The 26,465-nt window shown below is 53.6% G+C and overlaps 2 protein-coding genes across 5 annotated transcripts in view; one reads left to right on the top strand and one right to left on the bottom strand.

Annotated features, from left to right (window-relative positions):
- Positions 1–1,873: 1,873 nt before the first annotated feature.
- Positions 1,874–2,877, top strand: LOC140394784 (protein S100-A1-like). The gene is made up of 2 exons (XM_072481982.1): positions 1,874–2,079; positions 2,681–2,877. Exons 1-2 carry the CDS (start codon positions 1,930–1,932, stop codon positions 2,807–2,809), a joined length of 279 nt encoding a protein of 92 aa, XP_072338083.1. The 5' UTR covers positions 1,874–1,929; the 3' UTR covers positions 2,810–2,877.
- Positions 2,878–6,195: 3,318 nt separating this feature from the next.
- The window catches only part of sin3b (SIN3 transcription regulator family member B), a 456,678-nt gene continuing 436,408 nt past the window's right edge, over positions 6,196–26,465 (bottom strand). For all 4 annotated transcript variants that reach the window (XM_072482405.1, XM_072482402.1, XM_072482403.1 and 1 more), the window contains 10 exons: positions 26,135–26,251; positions 25,535–25,773; positions 24,533–24,716; positions 23,074–23,668; positions 22,589–22,758; positions 21,554–21,727; positions 12,449–12,541; positions 11,521–11,615; positions 11,104–11,308; positions 6,196–9,730 (listed from right to left, as the gene is read on the bottom strand). In XM_072482405.1, the coding sequence (XP_072338506.1) occupies positions 9,500–9,730; positions 11,104–11,308; positions 11,521–11,615; positions 12,449–12,541; positions 21,554–21,727; positions 22,589–22,758; positions 23,074–23,668; positions 24,533–24,716; positions 25,535–25,773; positions 26,135–26,251 (2,103 nt within the window). In that variant the 3' untranslated portion in view covers positions 6,196–9,499. The remainder of the gene's footprint in view (positions 9,731–11,103; positions 11,309–11,520; positions 11,616–12,448; positions 12,542–21,553; positions 21,728–22,588; positions 22,759–23,073; positions 23,669–24,532; positions 24,717–25,534; positions 25,774–26,134; positions 26,252–26,465) is intronic.

Below are 26,465 nucleotides of genomic sequence, written 5' to 3'. Positions count from 1 at the left end.
GGGAGGTGCGAGGGAGAGGAAGGAGGGAGAGGGACAAGGGAGAGGGAAGGGCGGCGGGAGGGAGAGATACGGCCCAGTTTGTGTGCTAAATTCAGAGAAAAAGAGAGTGGGCCCAATGTAAGAGAGGGTGAGTGATATGACACAGTGCGAGTGAGGTATGGCCTAGTCATTTATTTATTACATTTGGCCAGTGTTCCTGCTTCCGATCACTGTTCAGTGATCCCTGGATTACAGAATGGGGTAGAGAGAGGGGGGAAAGCAGACAAGGTTGCTGCTTCCAATCACTGTTCTATGATCCCTGGGTTATAGAGTTGAGTGAGAGACAGAGAGAAGGGGGGGAGGGGGGGGGGGAATCGGCCAGAGTTCCTGCCCATGATCGCTGTTCAGTGATCCCTGGGTGACAGAGAGTGAGACAGAGGGGAAAATGAGCCAGAGTTCCTGCTCCTAATCATTTTCCAAGAACAGCTGTTTGGTGCAGGTTAAACACCCAGTGAACCAATCAATACTAATCTAAGTCATGGACCTTTTGTCAAAATGAATGAATAATTCAATGTATTTCTCCAAAGTTGTGGCCACTACCATAAATCACACAGGATACACCTGGCGTGTCAACACCTTCAACAAATATTTGTCTCCAGCTGCGCATAATAGGATTATTGAAGAAAAGCAGATCTTTACACAATGTTCATTAATTAGCATCTTCTCTGACGAAAGTCAAAACTCCCCGACGCCCAACATGGCAACCAGAGAGGTCACTGAAGCCTGGGGCTGCTCCGGGTGGCCACACAAACTTAAAAAAGCAGCAATTAGAGAAAGGATAGAACTCTGGAAGGAATGGAGCAAATTAACGAGGGTGAACATTGACAGGCGATGTCGTGGGACCAAGGGGGCAATTGGGCGCATTTCAGGAAAGATGGGGACTGTGCGACGAGGAAACTCTGGGAGACTGATGCTGCAATCAGGGGGTTAAGATACTACAAGAAAGATGAGTGATTGAGATGAGTCCGTAGGTGTACCTCGAGGGTGTGTGGTATGTTTTTAGGGACGGGGGGGCGGGGGGGGGGAATGTTCCTGTGAATCACTGGTGAACAATCCTATCCCACTGGAGATTTGCTCCAATCCAATCACTAAATCCTGCATGTGAGCCTGACGCACACCAATCTGCAACAAAACAGGAGGTGATTGACAGGAGGTGGGAGATGGAACTGCTGCATATATTCCAGTTCCAAACCACTGGTGTCATTTCTTTACATCCTGATCATCCAGCAGGTGAGTAGACATCAAAACTAAAAACCCAGCAGCTGAAACTGGACGGGGTGGGGGGGAGCCAGGGTGGGTGCGGAGCAGGAACTGAGTTGTGACTGTTTGCCTCTGGGCTAACTAGCTTTTTCTTTTACTTGGAAGTTAGTTATTTTATATGAAATGTTTATTTTCGGGGCAAGTTTGAACGAGTGTCTCCACCTCTTGTGCTGTGGTTATTCGATCCCATCTACGCTCTATCATTTGAACAACATGGCAGTCTCTTGCTTCAATTTGGCAGCATGGTAGCTTAGTGGTTAGCACAATTGCTTCACAGCTCCAGGGTCCCAGGTTCGATTCCCGGCTTGGGTCACTGTCTGTGCGGAGTCTGCACATCCTCCCCGTGTGTGTGTGGGTTTCCTCCGGGTGCTCCGGTTTCCTCCCACAGTCCAAAGATGTGCAGGTTAGGTGGAGTGGCCATGATAAGTTGCCCTTAGTGTCCAAAATTGCCCTTCGTGTTGGGTTGGGTTACTGGGTTGAGGATAGGGTGTGGGCTTAGGTAGGGTGCTCTTTCAAAGAGCCGGTGCAGACTCGATGGGCCGAATGGCCGCCTGCACTGTAAATTCTATGATTCTATAAGAATTCCCATGTTCTGCTTATCCTTTCAGTGCTCCATCCAGAACTCTCATCATGTCCTTCGAACTATCGCAAGTGAATTGTGCTCTACAGACTCTCCTCAAAGTGTTTAAGGATGCAGCTTCGAGTGACAATGACAAGACAACTTTGAACCGCAAAGAGCTCTATGACTTGATCCAAAACCAGCTTCCGTCTATCGTGCAGGTAAGATCCTGCACAAATGTAGGCTCACTTCACTCCCCAGTTACTGGGAGGCTGTCAGCCAACACATCAGTGGGGTAGGAAGGGGCAGGCAGAAGCTAAAGGGGGTCGAGGTCAGACAGAGGGACCGAGGGCAGAGGGGTTGGCTGAGGGCAGGGCTGACGGCGGGGAAGGGATGGGGGGCTACGGCAGGGAGAAGGCAGAGGGCAGGGGTGGGTGGGGGCGAGGGAAGAACCAAGGGCAAGGGATGCAAGGGCAGAGAGGGAGGACCGCGGCCAGGGGGATGGAGAACCAAGGTCGAGAGCAGAGGCCGAGGGCAGAAGGGGCGTCCAAGGGCAGGGGGGGGGGGGGGGGGCTGAGGGCAGGGGGGTGTGAGTGAGGGATTGAGGAATGTTTGGGTGGAGGGGGCGTTTGGGTGGGTTGGGGCAGTTTCGAGGGGGGGGGGGGCCGCTGTGCTGTTTGGGGCCAGTTTGGTGAGGGGTCGAGTCTGTTTGGGTTGGGCGATGGGGTCATTTGGGTGGGGTTAAGAGTGGCGGGGTGTGAATATTGTGTGAAGAGTGTGAGTAGATGTTTCAAACATGATCACCTTTGTTTCTCTCAAAAGGATGACTTTGATGAGCGCTTTGAAGGTTTCTACTCGTGCCTGGAAGGTGGCTCTAACAGCAAAGTCAATTTTAAAGAGTTCATGTGTCTCTTGGCAACAATCGTGGTTTGCCGCGAGGAACAATCCTAGAAATGAAAACACGCCCGTGTGAAGCATGTTAAACAGCCAAGAAAAACAATAAAAACTCCTCGAAAAGATCACAACCTCTCTCTGCACTTCTTGTATTAAAGTAAGGAGCATAGCAGGACCCCCCCCCCCCCCCCCCCCCATGGTGCGCTATCCCCACCATTACTCTCCAATCAGCAGCATGTGTTTTTCTTCACACTGGGGGTGGCTGCCTTCGGGGTGGGGTGGGGGCTGTGGGTGGGGCTGGGTATTGGGAGGGGATGATGGGGCTCGAGGATGGGTGACTTGGGTTGCAGGGGGGGGGCTGGGGATGTTTGTGGGGTACAGGAGTAAGAGGAGCAGTGCAGGAAATGGGCCGCGCGCAGTCAAGGTTCCTGTCAACCACAATGCTTCAGGGAGCGGGATCTCAGTTGTGGAAAATAGATGTCTGAGATGCTCATTGCCCTCTTCCCCTTCCACTCCCACAAAACCCTGGCACTGAGAGCAACTCAAACATCCTTCCATCACACTCCATCAGCCCAGATCTGGAGGGCAATAGCCAAATTAGCTGGAGAAGGTGAAGCAGCAATTTCTTAACCATTTTCTGCCCCACTGAGTTCGTCCCCTCCCTTCCCACATAATATTCACTTCACCAGAGGCCCCCATCCGCACCGACTGTCAAATCACCCCCCCCCCCCCCCTCACTGGCTGCCCAATCACCCCCCTCCTCACTGACTGTCAAATCAACCCCCCTCACTGGCTGCCAAATCAACCCCCCCTCACTGACTACCAAATCACCCCCCTCCTCACTGACTGCCAAATCACCCCCCTCCTCACTGACTGCCAAATCACCCCCCTCACTGACTGCCAAATCAACCCCCTCACTGACTGCCAAATCAACCCCCTCACTGACTGCCAAATCACCCCCCTCACTGACTGCCAAATCACCCCCCTCCTCACTGACTGCCAAATCACCCCCCCTCACTGGCTGCCAAATCACCCCCCACCCCCTCACTGGCTGCCAAATCACCCCCCACCCCCTCACTGGCTGCCAAATCACCCCCCCTCACTGACTGCCAAATCACCCCCCTCCTCACTGACTGCCAAATCACCCCCCTCACTGACTGCCAAATCACCCCCCTCCTCACTGACTGCCAAATCACCCCCCTCCTCACTGACTGCCAAATCACCCCCCTCACTGACTGCCAAATCACCCCCCCTCCTCACTGACTGCCAAATCACCCCCCTCACTGACTGCCAAATCACCCCCCTCCTCACTGACTGCCAAATCACCCCCCACCCCCTCACTGGCTGCCAAATCACCCCCCTCCTCACTGACTGCCAAATCACCCCCCACCCTCTCACTGGCTGCCAAATCACCCCCCTCCTCACTGACTGCCAAATCACCCCCCCTCCTCACTGACTGCCAAATCACCCCCCTCCTCACTGACTGCCAAATCACCCCCCTCCTCACTGACTGCCAAATCACCCCCCTCCTCACTGACTGCCAAATCACCCCCCTCCTCACTGACTGCCAAATCACCCCCCCTCCTCACTGACTGCCAAATCACCCCCCTCCTCACTGACTGCCAAATGACCCCCCCTCACTGACTGCCAAATCACCCCCCTCCTCACTGACTGCCAAATGACCCCCCCTCACTGACTGCCAAATGACCCCCCCTCACTGACTGCCAAATGACCCCCCCTCACTGACTGCCAAATCACTCCCCCATCCACGCCCCTCACAGACTCTCATACCAGCAAATTGCCAGAGTCCAGGAACAATCCATTTTTCGCTTTTATTATTTTTGAGTGAAGGTACAATGTTGTTTTCAGAGTGAGGAACACCGGAATGCAGGGAATTGGAAATGCTGACCCACCTCCTGCTCTGCTCCCTCCTCCCCCACCCTCCCATTCTCTGTCCAGCTCCTCTCTGGGTTTCAAATCAATCTGAATGAATAATCATCCAGAGACCAAAATAACTTAAAGACTCAGAATTACAAACCCGCAGGAGCCCTTTCCCCAAAGTGGGGATCAGGACCCTCAGCCCCTCCCCCACTGTGGCGATCAGGACCCAGAGCCTCTCCCCCACTGTGGGGATCAGGACCCTCAGCCCCTCCCCCACTGTGGGGATCAGGACCCAGAGCCCCTCCCCCACTGTGGCGATCAGGACCCTCAGCCCCTCCCCCACTGTGGGGATCAGGACCCAGAGCCCCTCCCCCACTGTGGCGATCAGGACCCTCAGCCCCTCCCCCACTGTGGCGATCAGGACCCTCAGCCCCTCCCCCACTGTGGCGATCAGGACCCTCAGCCCCTCCCCCACTGTGGCGATCAGGACCCACAGCCCCTCCCCCACTGTGGCGATCAGGACCCAGAGCCCCTCCCCACTGTGGCGATCAGGACCCTCAGCCCCTCCCCCACTGTGGCGATCAGGACCCACAGCCCCTCCCCCACTGTGGCGATCAGGACCCAGAGCCCCTCCCCCACTGTGGCGATCAGGACCCAGAGCCCCTCCCCCACTGTGGTGATCAGGACCGAGAGCCCCTCCCCCACTGTGGCGATCAGGACCCAGAGCCCCTCCCCCACTGTGGTGATCAGGACCCAGAGCCCCTCCCCCACTGTGGATCAGGACCCTCAGCCCCTCCGGCAGTGGAGATCAGGACCCTCCTCCTCCTCCCAGTGGAGGTCAGGACCTTTGAGCCCCTCCCCCAGTGGCAATCAGGACCCTTTCTCTCCCCCCCCCCCACCCCCACTGTGGTGATCAGGACCCAGAGCCCCTCCCCACTGTGGGGTTCAGGACCCAGAGCCTCTCCCCCACTGTGGTGATCAGGACCCAGAGCCCGTCCTCCACTGTGGGGATCAGGACCCAGAGCCTCTCCCCCACTGTGGATCAGCCCCTCCCACAGTGGAGATCAGAACCCTCCTCTCCCCAGTGGCGATCAGGATCTTTGTTCCCCCCCACCCTCTGTGATGGTCAAGATCCTCCAGCCCCTCCCGCAGTGGGGTTCAGGCCCCTCCTCCTCCTCCCAGTGCAGATCAGGACCCTTGAGCCCCTCCCCCCAGTGGAGATCAGGACCCCCCCCCCCCCCCCAGAGGTCAGGAACCTGTTCCTCCCCCCCCACCGCAGAGGAGATAAGGACCCCCCCCCCCAGTAGCGATCAGGCCCCCCCCCCCGCAGAGATCAGGACCCTCCTCCCCCCAGTGGCGATCAGGACCAGCCACCATTGGGATCAGGACCCCCCCCCCCCCCCCCCCATGGAAATCAGACCCTCATCCCCTGTGTCAGTGAGGAGAGGGTGATTTTGAACGGGACAGAAGCAGAGTTTGAAATCGAGAGAGAAAATTTGGGTAAAAGTGACCTCACAAATAACCATCCTCATTACAAAAACAACCAGACGCGGCACAGCATCGACACTTAAAGATTCTCTTTAAACATTGATAATTCCATCGATTCAGGTTATCACAATTAAAATCACATCAACTGTTTCACACACATTAAGAACAAAATGAAAAGTATTCGTTGTAACCAGGCAACATTCCAGCAGCTAGTCTGCGGCCGAAGGGTTGGTCTCCGTGGCAATATCGTTATCTGGCACACCCTTCACTTTGGGGTGTACGCTCATGGCCTCTTACTCTCCAGTAGAACTGCAGCCAATCAAACTTTTTAAATTTCCTCTCCCCGCAACCCCCACCTACATCAGCCAAACGCTGCAGGGTGGGGGAGGGCTGAAGTCCAAACAGTGAATCAGGGGCCTTCCCCTCCCAAATATAATAAATAAAAACACAATGTTTCAGTGCTTCTGGTGCTGCTGGGGATGAAAGTTCACACTGACACCCCCACCCCTCCCCACAAAACAAACTGGCACTGAAACTGTGCATGCCACTTAGTGCATCTTAGCATTTCGATTTTTTTAACTTTAAAAAACAACATCAAAATGCTTGCTAAAGACATCTAAGTTATGTATAAATCTCCTTCCCATCCCCTTATTAACAAGTCACATTACAGCTAGGAGGCTGTAACGCACAGCCCCACGGTGTAAGGATTGGCAGGTGGGCGGGTTCACTTGGCTTTGTGCTAATGTCCGTGATTGGTTGTGTGGCAGAAACCCTGCAGAGTGGCTCGGGAAGCCCTGTGCTGCTGGGCCCCACTCCGCAGGAGGACAAAGTGCAGCAGTGACATCAGGAGGCAGAAACTCGGAACTGCACACTCCTCCAAATAATAGCAATCTGGACAAGAGGCATTCCGAATATGGAGCGAAGGGACAGACTCCAATCAAGAACCGTCCATTATCTCTCCAAAGTGCAGCCTTCCCCCTTACTGATAGTTTCATCTGGCGGACAGTGCAGAGTCACTGAGTGTCCACTGCATCGAGCTGTAGGACTGGGCGGCTTTTAACGGGCAACGGTGCGGATTCCTTGCTTGTGGTTCACAGGGTAAGCACCCCATCACCTCCACAGGTCTGGCACTGAGTCTTAAGAGATCAGGAGGCTCTTGGTCTCTGTCCCAGGTCTGTGCTAAGTCAGCTGATCTGAGTCACGTGCATCAGGGGGAGAGAGTCAGAAGCCATGTCAGCCAGTGCCCATAGCTGGGGACACACGAGTCAAACAGGAGCAGTATCAAGAACTCAACATTGGGCCTCAGACAGACAGGTGACCAGCACCGACAGGTCGAGCCACACCAGGTCCTCAAGAATTAACATTTTGATGGAAAGCTTTTTATTTGGCACCAGTTTTCTCCCCTGCCGTCCATAAGGCCACTTGGCGTCACCCGTAGCATCTTATGGAAGTGGCCATTCTTTCCGGCATCAGGTTAGACAGTGGGTGCCAGAGTTGTTGTCCATCATGGCAGCCAGTGCACGCCAACCCAATTTTATCCTCATTCGGTATTGCACAAGGATCTTGCCAGTTAAGGTCAGTGGATGATGAACATAAATAGGAGATCCCTCGGGTTGCCCCCTCCTGCACTCTGTATCCCATCTTGACTGAGATCAGCTAACAAACACGGCATGAATCATGGATTTGTGCGACTCAGTAAGTGGCCCAGACATTCAGAGAATTTCTGGCAAACTTTCCACTAGCCACACGCGATCATTCTGCCTCCCACACACCGTTGCCATTTACCATCTTGAAGCTTAAACAAGGCAAGGTAATCCCTTAGCCAAAGATGGTACGTTTTTAACCTCCTGGAAAAGATGCTCCTACGCACAAAACCATGAAAAAAAATTATCCTTGGGACAGTGAAACCTCCAAACAAGACACTAACTTAAACATTGGTCTTTCCAGAAGGGAAAGAGCCTGAAACCTCTCCATAATATGCTCACAAAAGAATCCCCTGAATTTCAGGCAGTTCATACAAAAACACAATTGTGTGTTTGCTTTGCATTTCCAGACCCTCATCCAGCCTTCCCACTCGGAGGGTAATATACAGTATCATTTCATACATAGCACAGCTTCAGAGAAAGTTATACACTCAACAGGGTTCACGCCAATGTCACTGTGAAGGTCATAAAAGCAGTAGAGTCCTGTGAACTGAGCATAGGTTATTGCGACCAAAAATACCACATCTCCATTCATTGACCATTCTCCACTACAGTGGGAGCCAACTTAGTCCATCTCTGAGCAAGTGGCCGTTTGAGCTCAGAGGCCAGGCTTAGCGTCAGTTCACACGCAAATTACTTTTAAGCTTCAGTTGGTAGTTTTGACGCAGTTTGTATTTACACAGACTCATCTCTCAGTTACTTGGCTTCCATGCATATCAAGAACAGGAATACGTCCTCTTTTAGACGGGAATACTGAACACTGGGAATAGACTGGAACAAAGCTGCCCAACATCAAGACCACCACGGCTCACAGACAGTCCCAATATATAATACCACTCAACTGCTGCAAATTGAGAAAACAACAGCTTTCAGCAACTTGGTAACTCCTCAGGTTCATTCAACTCTGAACTGTGTGGGTCCTGATGAATTTGAATTGGTGCAGAGTTTGAGCTCTCAGTTGAATGCAGAGTTGACTGCTGTCTCAGGCGGGAGCAGACTCCACAGTAACAGGCGCTCAGCCTCAAGTTTGACTGTTGAGGTCAATGCACAGCTTCCCTAGTCGACAGATTCATAAACCTTCCAATGCATTTTGCGTGTTTCTCGAAGGCCGCACCAGGTGGATACTGTGTGCGCAAGGTGAACTGCATCTTCAAGCAGTGATACCCTCTGTTCATTTTCAGGACGGGAGAGTGTGGGGAGAGGGGGCAACGGCTGGAGACCACATAGGTCATCACTTGCCAGTCCTGCTATCTAGCGGTCCAGTTGCTTCAGTCCTTATCCTGTGCACAGAATCTCACAGTGTACATATCAGCAAGCTGTCAATTACCAAAAATATCTCATGCAGTGTCACAAAGTTTGACCAATCTTTTGCAAGACGTTGGGAATGGGAGTACAGCAATTGGTGGGCGGGGGGTGGGGGTGGGATGAAGAGCGAGAGAGAATGGGGTCAAGGATCACAAGTAGATTCACGTCAAATGCATTTCCTCATTGATAATACTGGCTGTGTTCAGTAGGTTGGTGCTGCAATGATCATTCTCTTATACAGGAGTCAGGCAGCTAACTTAATCACCTCACCATTCTTAAGCATCGTGTATTGACCACACGTGGGCACGCAGTGCACTTGCGACTGCGGTGTGTGCGTGTGTGTGTAAGCACAAGTGCGTGCAGAAGCGTATCATGGTGATGGGGGGAAGCGGCTGTATTGTACACGGTATCTGTTGACAGCAATGTCATGGATAGTATCACTTTCACAAATCATTTTACATGGGATCAGGTCCTCGACATCTTCGCCCATCAGCCAGTCCTGGACCAGGTCTCCCATCTCGTCAGTCACATTGTCCTCCAGCCAGCGGTTGTGCCATTCCAGAAATTGCTGGTGCTGGTACCTGGTAACTTGGCACTGGGACTGTGGGGGAGGGAGACAATGGGTGAGCAAAAGGTGGAGAGAAAGAGAAGGAGGCGCGGTTGAGGGCGGATGGCAGGGGGAAAGGGCAGGAGGCGGGTGATAGGGCCGGATAGCAGGGGAGTAGGTGGGAGGTGGGGGAAAGGACGGTGGCGGGGAGGGGGCCGGGGCGGGTGGCGAGGGGACAGGGCGGGTGGTGAGGAGAGAGAGTGGGTGGCGAGGGGAGGGCGGGTGGCGAGGGCGGGTGGCGAGGGGAGAGGGCGGGTGGCAGGGGAGAGGGCGGGTGGCAGGGGAGAGGGCGAGTGTAACGGGTGAGGGGGTGGGGAATGGGCGGGGAGCAGGGGACGATGTCGTGGAGCGGGGGACGGTGTCGGGGAGCGGGGCCAGCGGTGAGGGATGGGGGACGATGGCAGGGGAGGGGTAAGTAGCGGGGTGTGATGGTAGAGGGAGGGGGAAATCAAGGGGAAAGAAAGTAGAGGTGCAGATAGAGAGAGAAAATCAGTGTCAGTGGTTGTACCATAAAGCAGACAATCAATACAATGTGCAACTCATTTACAAACTTAGTGACAAATTCAATGCCGGCAGTGCACAATGTTGGAGCTGTAGATGGTAGACACCCAAATACACCACAGCTCATGGAGGTGTGCGTATCAGTACCAAGATGAAACAAATTCCATTTCATTAATATATTGTCCCAGAGTAGGTACAGCACAGAGTAGATACAGAGTAAAGCTCCCTCTACACTGTCCCCATCAAATACTCCCAGGACAGGTACAGCACGGGGTTAGATACAGAGTAAATATCGCTCTACACTGTCCCAGATAGGTCTCAGTCTCCAGCTCAGAAGAGCAGCTGCCACTACCCTTTATTGTTTCATGTTCCTGACCATCCTCCAACTCAGATCACTCATTGGGGACGCTTTAGTTTAAAAAGATTCCAATTAAGGGTCAATTTAGCGTGGCCAATCCATCTAACCTGCACATCTTTGGGTTGTGGGGGTGAGACCCACCAGACACGGAGAGAATGTGCAGACTTCACATGGACGGTGACCCGGGGCCGGTCCTCGATGCTGTGAGGCAGCAGTGCTAACCACTGCACTACTGTGCCACCCACAGAGCCTCCAGTTTTTTTTTGGGGGGGGTCCCTTGTTTCTAACACTGCCCTGATCAGTGGCCCTGACGCCCAAATGTGTTCTTCCAGTCTGATATGTTATGAAGGCAACAGAACAGCGAAGAGTGATGTACGGGGAGGTGGCCACTAACTATTGTAGCTGAAACTCACGATTGTGGGGAACGAGCAATTCAAACAGTGAGTCTGTCTGTCTGGTTCACAACATCTAATATCTGCGCGTGTTCATGTGACAGAAGATCAGTTACCTCACGTGCTCGGTGCAAGGCTCCACACCGATACATGAAATCTTCAGAGTTCATGACGTACACAAGCTTGTGAGTATTCAGCTTAAACTTGCAGTCAATGTTGTTTGAGTTCTCCACCCCTACGCAGCATTGTTTGCTGTTCCTGCTCTCATTTCTCATTGACAGAAACTGCTTCTGTTGCCATTTCCGAAATTTCCGAAGATTTCTGCAAAACAGAAGCTACTTTAACCATGGAGTTGTTGAATAATCCCTCCACAACTCTAGCACCGCTATTTAAAGATACGAGGAGCTGATAACTTGCACTGTATAAAGGTCAGATTAATCAAGCGCTATTGTATACTTTACCCTGCAGTGTACATAGCACAGGAATAAAGGCAATATGCTCTTTATCCTGTCCGCAGCTCTGAGTGAACTCACCTTGGTAAGAACACTGGTTTATAAAAGAACCCATCTGTCTGCTCGAACTGCATTGCATCGGGGCCAGTGTATTGCTCCATATAGCTTGTTAAATTCTGCCAGTGAGAAAGATAATAATAATTTTTTTTAATAGTGTCACTAGTAGGCTTACTTTTTTTTAAATTTAAAAAATAAATAAATTTAGAGTACCCAATTCTTTTTTTTTCCCAATTAAGGGGCAATTTAGCATGGACAATCCACCTATCTGCACATCTTTGGGCTGTGAGGGCGAAAAACATGCAAACACAGGGAGAATGTGCAAAGTCCACACAGACAGTGACCCAGAGCACAAGTCGGCTTACATTAACACTGCAATGAAGTTACTGTGAAAAGCCCCATGTCGCCACATTCCAGCGGCTGTTCGGGTACACTGAGGGAGAATTCAGAATGTCCAATTCACCTAACAGCACGTCTTTCGGGAGGAAACCGGAGCACCCGGAGGAAACCACGCACACACGGGAAGAACGTGCAGACTCCGCACAGACAGTGACCCAAGCGGGCATCGAACCCGGGTCCTTGGTGCTGTGAAGCAACAGTGCTAACCACTGTGCTACCAGATGAAGGGCAAGTCCAATCAACGTGGCTGTGCAGCGATTCAGCTGGAATACAACTGCAGAGGAATAGAAAGAAGATCACTGCAGGCACTGGGAATCCCAAACAAGAATGAGTATAAATAAGACGGGTCTTCCAAAGAGTCAGCACGGGCCTAATGGGCCGATGGGCCTCTTTCTGTGCTGCGCCATTAAATGATTCAAATATCAGAAAACATTCCACTGCAATAACGGAGTATTTAAATCGCCTCTTGGACTCCCAGATACAGCAGTCGGAACCTCAGGGATGTGGGTTCCGTGCAGCCCAGACTGCAGTGGGAAATGTGGGGAATTCTCACCTGCAGCTCCAGGGGGTCATCGGAAGGGGCCTCCTCCGTGTCCAAAAGCTCAATCGTCATGGAAACATGGCCCTTACTCTGGATAAACATAATCTGTGGCAGACAATGACAGGAATTTCAAACTGAGAGTCACAACCTCATCACTAATCCTCTCCCGCCACAATCTACAGTCTTCATCGACCCAGCCCCATCCACATTCACTCATTTCCCTTAATCACAGCCCCCCTCTCATCAAAGCCGATGCTGCAGGTTGCGAGGCGGTCCGGGTAACACACTGACAGCTCTCACACTGTTCTGGCCTGGTCAAAATGGTCAGATATTATTCAACACACCATCAATCGCATAAACCTTTTGCCAATTCTTCATTTCCCTGTATTAGTCGGCTCACTGTGCCTTGTACAGTTTTTAATTGATCACGTTACCATGTGGCCTACTTCTTTGTCTTTGCACTTTGTAAAGACTGTCGGTCTGAAATAATGGCCGAAAGAGGATGCCTCCGTACCCCCAAAACCCCATTCACATAACAGAATCTCAAAAATATTCATTTCTGGCATTGGGGGGGAAAAAAGAGAATGTCCTCAGCAGACTAAATATGGCAGCACAGCTCGCCTGTACCAGCACAGCGGATTCAGACTGCCTGTACTGGCACTGCTCACCGGGAGCAGGCTCGCCTGTACCAGCACACCAGATTCAGACTGCCTGTACTGGCACTGCTCATCGGGAACAGGCTCGCCTGTACCAGCACACCAGATTCAGACTGCCTGTACTGGCACTGCTCATCGGGAACAGGCTCGCCTGTACCAGCACACCAGATTCAGACTGCCTGTACTGGCACTGCTCATCGGGAGCAGGCTGCCTGTACCAGCACACCGGATTCAGACTGCCTGTACTGGCACTGCTCATCGGGAGCAGGCTGCCTGTACCAGCACAGCGGATTCAGACTGCCTGTACTGGCACTGCTCACCGGGAGCAGGCTCGCCTGTACCAGCACACCAGATTCAGACTGCCTGTACTGGCACTGCTCATCGGGAGCAGGCTGCCTGTACCAGCACAGCGGATTCAGACTGCCTGTACTAGCACTGCTCATTGGGAGCAGGCTGCCTGTACCAGCACAGCGGATTCAGACTGCCTGTACTGGCACTGCTCATCGGGAGCAGGCTGCCTGTACCAGCACATAGGATTCAGACTGCCTGTACTGGCACTGCTCATCGGGAGCAGGCTGCCTGTACCAGCACATCGGATTCAGACTGCCTGTACTGGCACTGCTCATCGGGAGCAGGTTGCCTGTACCAGCACACCGGATTCAGACTGCCTGTACTGGCACTGCTCATCGGGAGCAGGCAGCCTGCACCAGCACACCGGATTCAGACTGCCTGTACTGGCACTGCTCATCGGGAGCAGGCTGCCTGTACCAGCACATAGGATTCAGACTGCCTGTATTGGCACTGCTCATCGGGAGCAGGCTGCCTGTACCAGCACAGCGGATTCAGACTGCCTGTACTGGCACTGCTCATCGGGAGCAGGCTGCCTGTACCAGCACACCGGATTCAGACTGCCTGTACTGGCACTGCTCATCGGGAGCAGGCTGCCTGTACCAGCACAGCGGATTCAGACTGCCTGTACTGGCACTGCTCATCGGGAGCAGGTTGCCTGTACCAGCACACCGGATTCAGACTGCCTGTACTGGCACTGCTCATCGGGAGCAGGCAGCCTGCACCAGCACACCGGATTCAGACTGCCTGTACTGGCACTGCTCATCGGGAGCAGGCTGCCTGTACCAGCACATAGGATTCAGACTGCCTGTATTGGCACTGCTCATCGGGAGCAGGCTGCCTGTACCAGCACAGCGGATTCAGACTGCCTGTACTGGCACTGCTCATCGGGAGCAGGCTGCCTGTACCAGCACACCGGATTCAGACTGCCTGTACTGGCACTGCTCATCGGGAGCAGGCTGCCTGTACCAGCACAGCGGATTCAGACTGCCTGTACTGGCACTGCTCATCGGGAGCAGGTTGCCTGTACCAGCACAGCGGATTCAGACTGCCTGTACTAGCACTGCTCATTGGGAGCAGGCTGCCTGTACCAGCACACCGGATTCAGACTGCCTGTACTGGCACTGCTCATCGGGAGCAGGCTGCCTGTACCAGCACACCGGATTCAGACTGCCCGTACTGGCACTGCTCATCGGGAGCAGGCAGCCTGTACCAGCACACCGGATTCAGACTGCATGTACTGGCACTGCTCATCGGGAGCAGGCTGCCTGTACCAGCACACCGGATTCAGACTGCCTGTACTGGCACTGCTCACCGGGAGCAGGCTGCCTGTACCAGCACACCGGATTCAGACTGCCTGTACTGGCACTGCTCACCGGGAGTAGGCTGCCTGTACCGGCACACCGGGAGCAGGCTGACTGTACCGGCACACCGGGAGCAGACTGCCTGTACCTGCACACCGGGAGCAAGCTGCCTGTACCGGCACTGCTCACTGGGAGCAGGCTGCCTGTACCGGCACTGCTCACCGGGAGCAGACTGTCTGTACCGGCACTGCTCACCGGGGACAGGCTGCCTGTACCGGCACTGCTTACCGGGAGCAGGCTGCCTGTACCGGCACTGCTCACCGGGAGCAGACTGTCTGTATCGGCACTGCTCACCGGGAGGAGATGGCCTATACGAGCACGGCTCACCGGGAGCAGACGACCTGTACCAGTACAGCTCACCAGGAGTAGACCGTCTGTACCAGCACTTCATTAGTGTGTCAGAGCCAGATTGTTGTAAAGAGACGTTGAAGATTTGGAAAGCCACTGGCCCGGATGGGGTACCCGGACGAGCACTAAGATCTTGCGCGATCAGCTGGCGGGGGTATTCGCAGACATCTTCAACCTCTCTTTACAACAATCTGAGGTCCCTATCTGCTTCAAGAAGACGACCATCATCCCTGGACCAGAAAAAAGCCAAGCAGCGTGCCTTAATGACTATCGTCCAGTGGCTCTGACACCCATCATCATGAAGTGCTTCGAAAGGTTAGTCATGGCACGAATCAACTCCAGCCTCCCAGATTGCCTTGATCCACTACAGTTCGCCTACCTCTGCAACAGGTCCACAGCAGACGTCATCTCCAAGGCCCTGCACTCTACCCTGGAACCTAGATAACAATGACACCTATGTCAGACTCCTATTTATCGACTACAGCTCAGCCTTCAACACCATAATTCCTACGAAACTCATCTCCAAATTTCGTGGCCTTGGCCTCGGCTCCTCCCTCTGAGACTGGATCCTGAACTTTCTAACGCACAGGCCACAATCGGTAAAGATAGGCAACACCTCCTCCATGATCATCCTCAACACCGGTTGTCCTCAGCCCCCTACTATACTCCTTATACACCTATGACTGTGTGGCCAAATTCCGCTCCAACTCGATTTTCAAATTTGCTGATGACACCACTGTAGTGGGTCGGATTTCAAACAATGACGAGACAAGAGTACAGGAATGAGATAGTCTGGTGAACTGGTGCGACGACAATAATCTCTCCCTCAATGTCAACAAAACGAAGGAGATTGTCATCGACTTCAGGAAGCGTAGTGGAGAGCATGCCCCTGTCTACATCAATGGGAACAACGTAGAAAGGGTCGAGAGGTTTTCGGTGTACAGATCACCAACAGCCTGTCCTGGTCCCCCCATGCCGACACTATAGTTAAGAAAGCCCACCAACGACTACTTTCTCAGAAGACTAAGGAAATTTGGCATGTCAGCTACGACTCTCACCAACTTTTACAGATGCACCAGAGAAAGCATTCTTTCTGGTTGTATCACAGATTGGTATGGAGCCTGCTCTGCCCAAGACCGCAGGAAACTACAAAAGGCCGTGAATTTAGCTCAATCCATCACGCAAACCAGCCTCCCATCCATTGACTCTATCTATAATTCCCGCCGCCTCGGAAAGGCAGCCAGCATAATTAAGGACCCCACGCACCCCGGACATACTCTCTTCCACCTCCTTCCATCAGGAAAAAGATACCAACGTTTAAGGTCACGTGCCAACCGACTCAAGAACAGCTTCTTCCCTACTGCTAAAAGACTTTTGAATGGACCTACCTCGTAGTAAGTTGATCTTTTCTCTACACCTTGCTATAACTGTACCATTATATTCTGCAGTCTCTCATCCCTTCCCTATGTACGGTATGCATTGTTTGTATAGCATGCAAGAAACAATACTTTTCACTGTATACTGATACATGTGACAATAATAAATCAAATCAAAACAAAAAAGCACAGCTCACCGGGAGCAGACCGTCTGTACCAGCACAGTTCACCGGGAGCAGACGTCTTGTACCAGCACAGTTCACCGGGAGCAGACGGCCTGTACCAGCACAGTTCACCGGGAGCAGACGGCCTGTATCAGCACAGTTCACCGGGAGCAGACGGCCTGTATCAGCACAGTTCACCGGGAGCAGGCGGATTGTACCAGCACAGTTCACCGGGAGCAGACCGTCTGTACCAGCACAGTTCACCGGGAGCAGACGGCCTGTACCAGCACAGTTCACCGGGAGCAGACGGCTTGTACCAGCACAGTTCACCGGGAGCAGACGGCCTGTACCAGCACAGTTCACCGGGAGCAGACGGCCTGTACCAGCACAGTTCACCGGGAGCAGACCGTCTGTACCAGCACAGTTCACCAGGAGCAGACCGTCTGTACCAGCACAGTTCACCGGGAGCAGACGGCCTGTACCAGCACAGTTCACCGGGAGCAGACCGTCTGTACCAGCACAGTTCACCGGGAGCAGAAGGCTTGTACCAGCACAGTTCACCGGGAGCAGGCGGCTTGTACCAGCACAGTTCACCGGGAGCAGACCGTCTGTACCAGCACAGTTCACCGGGAGCAGACGGCCTGTACCAGCACAGTTCACCGGGAGCAGGCGGCTTGTACCAGCACAGTTCACCGGGAGCAGACGGCCTGTACCAGCACAGTTCACCGGGAGCAGACGGCCTGTACCAGTACGGCTCACCGGGAGCAGATGGCCTGTACCAGCACGGCTCACTGGGAGCACACTGCCTGTACCAGCACGGCTCAGTGGGAGCAGAGCGCCTGTACGAGCACGGCTCAGTGGGAGCAGAGCGCCTGTACCAGCACGGCTCAGTGGGAGCAGAGCGCCTGTACCAGCACAGCTCACCGGGAGCACACGGCCTGTACCAGCACAGCTCACCGGGAGCACACGGCCTGTACCAGCACAGCTCACCGGGAGCACACGGCCTGTACCAGCACAGCTCACCGGGAGCACACGGCCTGTACCAGCACAGCTCACCGGGAGCACACGGCCTGTACCAGCACAGCTCACCGGGAGCACACGGCCTGTACCAGCACAGCTCACCGGGAGCACACGGCTTGTACCAGCACAGCTCACCGGCAGCACACGGCCTGTACCAGCACAGCTCACCGGGAGCACACGGCCTGTACCAGCACAGCTCAGCGGGAGCACACGGCCTGTACCAGCACAGCTCACTGGGAGCACATGGCCTGTACCAGCACGGCTCAGTGGGAGCAGACGCCTGTACCAGCATGGTTCAGTGGGAGTTGAACGCCTGTACCAGCATGGCTCACCGGGAGCAGGCGGCCTGTACCAGCACAGCTCACCAGGAGTAAACCGTCTGTACAAGCACGGCTCACCGGGAGCACACGGCCTGTACCAGCACAGTTTACCGGGAGCACACGGCCTGTAACAGCACATTTCACTGGCAGCAGACAAATCAGTAGAGTTCATTGGGAGCAGACCACCTGTACCAGCACGGCTCATCGGGAGCAGGCGGCCTGTACCAGTACAGCTCATCGGGAGCAGGCGGCCTGTACCAATACAGCAAGCCATGAGCAGACCGTCTGTACCAGCACGGCTCAGTGGGAGCACACAGCCTGTACCAGCACAGTTATTGGGAGCAGACATGTCAGTAGAGTTCAGTGGGAGCAGACCACCTGTACCAGCACGGCTCAGTGGGAGCAGAGCGCCTGTACCAGCAAGGCTCAGTGGGAGCAGACCGCCTGTACCAGCTCGGCTCAGTGGGAGCAGAGCGTCTGTACCAGCAAGGCTCAGTGGGAGCAGAGCGCCTGTACCAGCACGGCTCAGTGGGAGCACAGCGCCTGTACCAGCAAGGCTCACCGGGAGCACACTGCCTGTACCAGCACGGGTCAGTGGGAGCAGAGCGCATGTACCAGCACGGCTCAGTGGGAGCAGAGCGCCTGTACCAGCACGGCTCAGTGGGAGCAGAGCGCCTGTACCAGCACGGCTCAGTGGGAGCAGAGCGCCTGTACCAGCACGGGTCAGTGGGAGCAGAGCGCCTGTACCAGCACGGCTCAGTGGGAGCAGAGCGCCTGTACCAGCACGGCTCAGTGGGAGCAGAGCGCCTGTACCAGCACGGGTCAGTGGGAGCAGAGCGCCTGTACCAGCACGGCTCACTGGGAGCAGAGCGCCTGTACCAGCACGGCTCAGTGGGAGCAGAGCGCCTGTACCAGCAAGGCTCACCGGGAGCAGAGCGCCTGTACCAGCATGGCTCAGTGGGAGCAGAGCGCCTGTACCAGCACAGCTCAGTGGGAGCAGGCGGCCTGTACCAGTACAGCTCATCGAGAGCAGGCGGCCTGTACCAATACAGCATACCATGAGCAGACCGTCTGTACCAGCACGGCTCAGTGGGAGCACACAGCCTGTATCAGCACAGTTATTGGGAGCAGATATGTCAGTAGAGTTCAGTGGGAGCAGACCACTTGTACCAGCACAGCTCAGTGGGAGCAGAGCGCCTGTACCAGCGAGGCTCAGTGGGAGCAGACCGCCTGTACCAGCACGGCTCAGTGGGAGCAGAGCGCCTGTACCAGCAAGGCTCAGTGGGAGCAGAGTGCCTGTACCAGCACGGGTCAGTGGGAGCAGAGCGCCTGTACCAGCACGGCTCAGTGGGAGCAGAGCGCCTGTACCAGCAAGGCTCAGTGGGAGCAGACCGCCTGTACCAGCACGGCTCAGTGGGAGCAGAGCGCCTGTACCAGCAAGGCTCAGTGGGAGCAGAGTGCCTGTACCAGCACGGCTCAGTGGGAGCAGAGCGCCTGTACCAGCACGGCTCAGTGGGAGCAGAGCGCCTGTACCAGCAAGGCTCAGTGGGAGCAGACCGCCTGTACCAGCACGGCTCAGTGGGAGCAGAGCGCCTGTACCAGCAAGGCTCACCGGGAGCACACTGCCTGTACCAGCACGGGTCAGTGGGAGCAGAGCGCCTGTACTAGCACGGCTCAGTGGGAGCAGAGCGCCTGTACCAGCAATGCTCACCGGGAGCAGAGCGCCTGTTCCAGCACGGCTCAGTGGGAGCAGAGCGCCTGTACCAGCACAGCTCAGTGGGAGCAGAGCGCCTGTACCAGCACGGCTCACCGGGAGCAGAGCGCCTGTACCAGCACGGCCCAGTGGGAGCAGAACGTCTGCACCAGCATGGCTCAGTGGGAGCAGAGCGCCTGTACGAGCACAGCTCACTGGGAGCAGAGTGCCTGTACCAGCACGGCTCAGTGGGAGCAGAGTTAAGGTACCAGCACGGCTCAGTGTGAGCAGAGTGCCTGTACCAGCACGGCTCACCGGGAGCAGGGCACAGGTCGATAGAGCGGTCAAGAAGGCATACGACATGCTTTCCTTCATCGGAAGGGGTATTGAGTACAAGAGTTGGCAGGTCATGTTACAGTTGTATAAGACTTTTGTTCGGCCACATTTGGAATATGCGTACAGTTCTGGTTGCCACATTACCAAAAGGATGTGGATGCTTTGGAGAAGGTGCAGAGGAGGTTCACCAGGATGTTGCCTAGCTAGGGTGCTAGCTATGAAGAAAGGTTGAGTAGATTAGGATTATTTTCATTAGAAAGACGGAGGTTGAGGGGGGAACCTCATTGAGGTATACAAAATCATGAGTGGTCCCGACAGGGTGGATAGCAACAAGCTTTTTCCCCAGAGTGGGGGACTCAATTTCTCGAGGTCATGAGTTCAAGGTGAGAGGTGAAAATTCTAAGGGAGATATGCGTGGAAAGTTCTTTACTCAGAGGGTGGTGGGTGCCTGGAACGCATTGCCGGCAGAGGTGGGCACGATAGCGTCATTTAAGATGTATCTAGACAGATACATGAATGGGCAGGGAGCAGAGGGATACAGATCCTTAGAAAATAGGTGACAGTTTTAGATAGAGGATCTGGATCGGCGCAGGCTTGGAGGGCCGAAGGGCCTGTTCCTGTGCTGTCATTTTTCTTTGTTTTTTGTTCTTTAGCATGGCTCAGTGGGAGCAGAGCGCCTGTACCAGCACGGCTCACCGGGAGCAGACGGCCTGTACCAGCACAGCTCACCGGGAGCAGGCAGCCTGTACCAGCATGACTCACCGGGAGCAGACGGCCTGTACCAACACGGCTCAGTGGGAGCTGGCAGCCTGTATCAGTATGACTCACCGGGAGCAGACTGCCTGTACCAGCACAACGCTCACCGGGAGCAGACCGCCTGTACCAGCACGGCTCACCGGGAGCAGGCAGCCTGTACCAGCATGACTCACCGGGAGCAGGCAGCCTGTACCAGCACGGCTCACCGGGAGCAGACGGTCTGTACCAACACGGCTCAGTGGGAGCTGGCAGCCTGTATCAGTATGACTCACCGGGAGCAGACTGCCTGTACCAGCACAACGCTCACCGGGAGCAGACCGCCTGTACCAACACGGCTCACCAGGAGCAGACGGCCTGTACCAGCACGGCTCAGTGGGAGCAGGCAGCCTGTACCAACACGGCTCAGTGGGAGCAGGCAGCCTGTATCAGTATGACTCACCGGGAGCAGACTGCCTGTACCAGCACAACGCTCACCGGGAGCAGACCGCCTGTACCAACACGGCTCACCGGGAGCAGACCGCCTGTACCAACACGGCTCACCGGGAGCAGAGCGCCTGATCCAGCACGGCTCACCGGGAGCAGAGCGCCTGTACCAGCACGGCTCAGTGGGAGCAGAATGCCTGTACACGGCTCAGTGGGAGCAGACCGCCTGTACCAGCACGGCTCACTGGGCACAAAGCGCCTGTACCAGCGCGGCTGAGTGGGAAAGGTCATGGGTTTAGTGAACAGTCCTTACCTTGAAGCAATTTTCATCCGGCATGATACGTTCAGCTTTCAGCTGGTAGGCTGCTTCCAGGGTTGCTCTAACACACTGGGAGGGCAAACTCCCTCCAGCTGCTCCTCGCTTCCTCTCACTCAGGTAAACCTCTGTCGCCTGCACGCACACATCATCACTCACCAGATGCTGCAGCTGTGGGAGACAAGAAACCCAGATTGAAGTGTCAGTTGTGACTCATTGGGAAGCATTCTCATTTCTCCATCAGATGGTCATAGGTTCATATCCCACTCCAGGACCTGAACACAGTTAAAGTTAACACTCAATACAGTCCTTAGGGATGGTCACACAATCAGAGGTGTCCCCAGTTACAGTTATAAAGTTTGTAAGACTTATGTTTGAAGCTGTGTCTTTTGAGATAAATTGGAAGGGGGGGGGTCATCTGATCTATTCTGGAATCTGGTTGGCAACAGGTTTGTGGCGGTTAAAGGTCAAAGGAGGGCCCAGATAGTTTTACAGGAGCAATGGTGTCACAGTTTTAGACAACGGTAGCAGTTTGATTTCACGGTAGGTGGGTGCAGATAATGGTCTCTTGTCAAAGTGATGCAGCACGGTGGCGCAGTGGTTAGCACTGCCGTCTCACGGAGCCAGGTTCGATCCCGGCTCTGGGTCACTGTCCATGTGGAGTTTGCACATTCTCCGTGTCCGCGTGGGTTTCGCCCCCACAACCCAAAGATTTGCAGGCTAGGTGGATTGGCCGCGCTAAATTGCCCCTTAATTGGAAAAAATGAATTGGGTACTCTAAATTTATTTAAAATAAAAATCTTGCATCCCGGATCATGGGGTACATTGTAACAGCGGGTTTAGTTCATGATGTTCTGTGCCTGTAAGTCAACACCAACACAATCATTTTCAACACCTAACTCCAATGCTCGCTTCCCCGCACTGAGGGAGCTGAAACCATATGGCATCCCAAATCTCCTACCCAGCCCCCATCTCCTCAATGAGAAACCACCAGCACTCACCTGCTGGTAGTTCGTCAAGCGTGGCACTCACCTGTCGTACGATGTTCTGAATCAGCTTATCAACGGTGAAGCCAATATAGGCATGGATGGTGAACATTTCACGCAATGTATCTTCATACTGTGTAGGCTCAATGTTTCCATCCAGCAGGTTTCGCACCATGTCGAGGAAGGCTGGATAATACTCCTCCAACTCAATCTCACCTAAAAGATCCAAACACAGAAATATTTCAATACATCAACCCCCTCAACACCCAGGCAAACACAAGAGTGAAAATAAGAGGGTTGAAGTTGTTGGTCCTTGGTCTGTGCCAAGTTATCTGATCTCAGCCAGATGGGGCGAGGCTCGGCAGTAACGCTACCGACAGACAGCCCGACAACATTCCCAATCTTGGCTCACGCACACCTTCTAAATGAATGGCGGACGGCTTTGAGGGGCTGAATGGCCTCCTCCTGCCGGCACTGTCGGGAGAGAAAGACGGAAAACAGAGAGCAAATCTTTGGGAAAGTGGGTCGTACTTTGCTGTTTGAGCCGGAGCTCCAAGGCCGGATCACTCCCTTTCTCTTTTCTCCCATCCTGCAGTTGTTTCTCCTTCTCCTTTTCCATTTGATATTCCAGCAGCTGCTTCTCAGCCTGTCTGTAAATCCGCAGCAGCCGGTAGCACAAAATCTGATGCAACCTCAGGAAAAAGTACCAATTGTTATTTACAAAGAAGAGATTGTAGACATCATCCAGGTTCTTCTGATAGTCTGCCACTTGGTCTCGCAGGTCCAGCCGCTCCTCGGCCAGGCTACTCTCTGGAGAAGCTGCTCCTTTCTGCCCGGTGTCTGTGTTGCTGCTCTGACTGTGCCGCGGAACACTCTCCATCTCATCGTCTGTTGAATCCTCTGACTCGCTCAGCTCGCCGCGCTGGGTAAAGAACAAGTCTGGCACAAAGTGATAGATGATGCGTTTGATGTGGTCCTTGTCCTCCTTCTGAATGGTCGGCTGTCGCTTCACATGGTAAATGATGAGAGATGCAGCATCCTCCATGATCTGTTTATCCTCATAGACGAACATCAGGTGGGGCCCATTGATGCCGGGGCAGCCCTCCTCAGAGTTCTGTTCTTGCCGCTAAATCAACAGAAGAGAATGGGTTAACTTCCCGGGCCTTCACAATTGTACCAGGCAAAACAATACCGACAGTTGTAGTCTCAGGGCTGACTGACTAACCCTAAACTGGGATTAGTGTAAAGTGGCCGTAGTATGGGCAGCACGGTGGCACAGTGGGTTAGCACTGCTGCCTCACGGCACCGAGGTCCCAGGTTCGATCCCGGCTCTGGGTCACTGTCCGTGTGGAGTTTGCACATTCTCCCCGTGTTTGCGTGGGTTTCGCCCCCACAACCCAAAGATGTGCAGGCTAGGTGGATTGGCCACGCTAAATCGCCTCTTAATTGGAAAAAATGAATTGGATACTCTAAATTTTTTTTTTTTAAAGTTGCCATAGTCGCAGATGACCACAGGCTGCTTTCCCCTTTGAGGGGGGAGAGCTGACTGGTGGTGAGTCAACCTGAGGGTCACCACACCTCAGGCGAGGGGTAAGGTTGAGAAAGCAGGGCTAAATTGCTGGCTTTGAAAGCAGACCAAGGCAGGCCAGCAGCATGGTTCGATTCCTGTACCAGCCTCCCCGAACAGGCGCCGGAATGTGGCAACTAGGGGCTTTTCACAGTAACTTCATTTGAAACCTACTTGTGACAATAAGCGATTTTCATTTCATGCCGGTATGGGTATTGAACCCACGCTGCTGGTGTCACTCTGCATCAATCTTGCCTTGTGGGCTGCCTGGGGCTTTGCCCACTGTTAATGAGGTTCACCACCGCAGAATTAAACAGGTCTGTGCTGAGAATTGTTTTTAACAGGCCTCCCACAGGCACAGTCGCAATACTCATCGTTTACCAGTAAGCTGTGGGGCTCATTAATGGGGAAATGTCAGGTTACCTCATCGTAAACACTCTCAATTTCATTCAGTAAGCTCTTGGAGCGTAGTGCCTTGGTGTCATTCTGCTTGAAGTTAACACCCTGGTGATCCAGTGACTTTAGGTAGGATTTCTCATACTGCTCCCGCCAGATTTTGTTGAAACCTTGTTGCGCCTCCCGCCACTCCTCCTCCTTGGCTTTCAATCTGCAACAGTCCGAATTTAATAAAACTTACAAATCTGTAACTTGCTTACAAACCTTTACACCGAGGGCTGGGCTTCGAGGAATAAGACTCAATAAACAGTTCATCCCCAAAAGTGTTGGGCGGCACCGCGGTTAGCACTGCTGCCTCGCGGCGCCGAGGACCCGGGTTCGATCCCGACCCCGGGTCACTGTCCGTGTGGAGTTTGCACATTCTCCCCGTGTCTGCGTGGGTTTCACACCCACAACCCAAAGATGTGCAGGGCAGGTGGATTGGCCACACTAAATTGCCGCTTCATTGGGAAAAAAATGAATTGGGTGCTCTAAATTTATTTTTCATAAAAACATGCAGGATCCTCGAGGAATAACAGGCTTAATTCACACTCAGTCACAGTGGTGCGCTGGACTGGAGCAGGTCAGCTGATGCTAATTGCTAACCTGGTGTTGGGACTTAACTGATCCCATAACAGAAAGGGCACCACAATTGCCGTCAAATAAGTGGCCAGTTTGTGGTGGGGGGGGGGGTTTCCAGCTGAGGTGAGTTGGGAGTCATAGAGGTCACAGCACAGAAAGGGCCCTTCAGCCTATCGCGTCTGCATCAGTCAAAAACAACCACCTCATAGATTTAAGAGATACAATTCATGCTGCAATGCCACCCAGACAAGATGGGATTGGTGATCACCAAGGTCACGTAAATAGGCAAGGGCAGGAAGCCGAGAGATAGCTCAGAGTGAGCGAGCACATGAACAATGGATTCTGATGTGTCCTGGGGTTTGTTGGGTGACTGAGCCCCATGGGAAGCCTTCTTATCTTAAACGTTACCTTTTCAGCACCACAGGCACAGCTGTTGCTGGACTTTTCTTAAGCCCGTCGATTATTTCCGGCGCTTTATCTCCATAAATCCGATAGATGGCTCTGCGGTGGATGACCTCCGACGTTCCTCCCAGGCAATTATCGAGGCGATATTTATCCTGATCCTCTGGAGACATTCGAGTTAGCTTCTTCTGGACGCTCTCAAGCACACGGATTGTGGCGAGGTTGGTTTCCAACACAACATCAAGCTATTTATAAAGAAGCAACCCATAAGTGGAGAATCAATGGTTAACTGGAGTGGAGTACCACCGCCAATATATCCTCTCCAAACCCAATTCCAGATCTACTGTGACAATGACCCCCCCCTCCCTCAAATACAAACCAATCCCAGGACAATAAGACCACCTTTCCTTTCCCAAATTCAATCTCAGGACAACCACTGCTATCTTCCCTAATCCCAAACCAATCCCACTGCTAATAACCTCACCCCCTTCTCCTTACCCGACATCAGCTACCTGTGATAGTTCCGACGGGTGAAACATTCGTTTTCTTTCACACATGTTGTGATTTGATTTTAATGCTGCACGTTTTGGAAAGCCAGCTCCTTACCTCAAACCTCTCATCCTCACAGCGATGAAGCTGCTCTTCATATGGAGTTTTCTTTGAGCTGACAAAGGTGGAATCTTCTGACCAAGAGGGGAATGAGACCCAAGTATCATTGAGAACCTAAAAACAAGAGTATGGAAAGTGAGCACATCGATCAGAGGAGGAATCAGCGAAGATCTACAGCTGCCTGGTGATATCAGTGGGTTCAAGGACGATGGTGGAAGAAGTAAATGAAATTAGGAGCAAAGAACCCTTCAAATCCCAAGCCCACCGTGAGCAGGATGCCAGGGTGTGCACTGCGGCGAGCTGTGCACAGAGGTGGGAGTGGGGATCT

Source organism: Scyliorhinus torazame, chromosome 18 (genome assembly GCF_047496885.1).
Source record: "Scyliorhinus torazame isolate Kashiwa2021f chromosome 18, sScyTor2.1, whole genome shotgun sequence".
Lineage (NCBI taxonomy): Eukaryota > Metazoa > Chordata > Chondrichthyes > Carcharhiniformes > Scyliorhinidae > Scyliorhinus > Scyliorhinus torazame.
The sequence above is the reverse complement of the archived record's forward strand: the minus strand, read 5'-3'. Positions and strand labels throughout refer to the sequence as shown.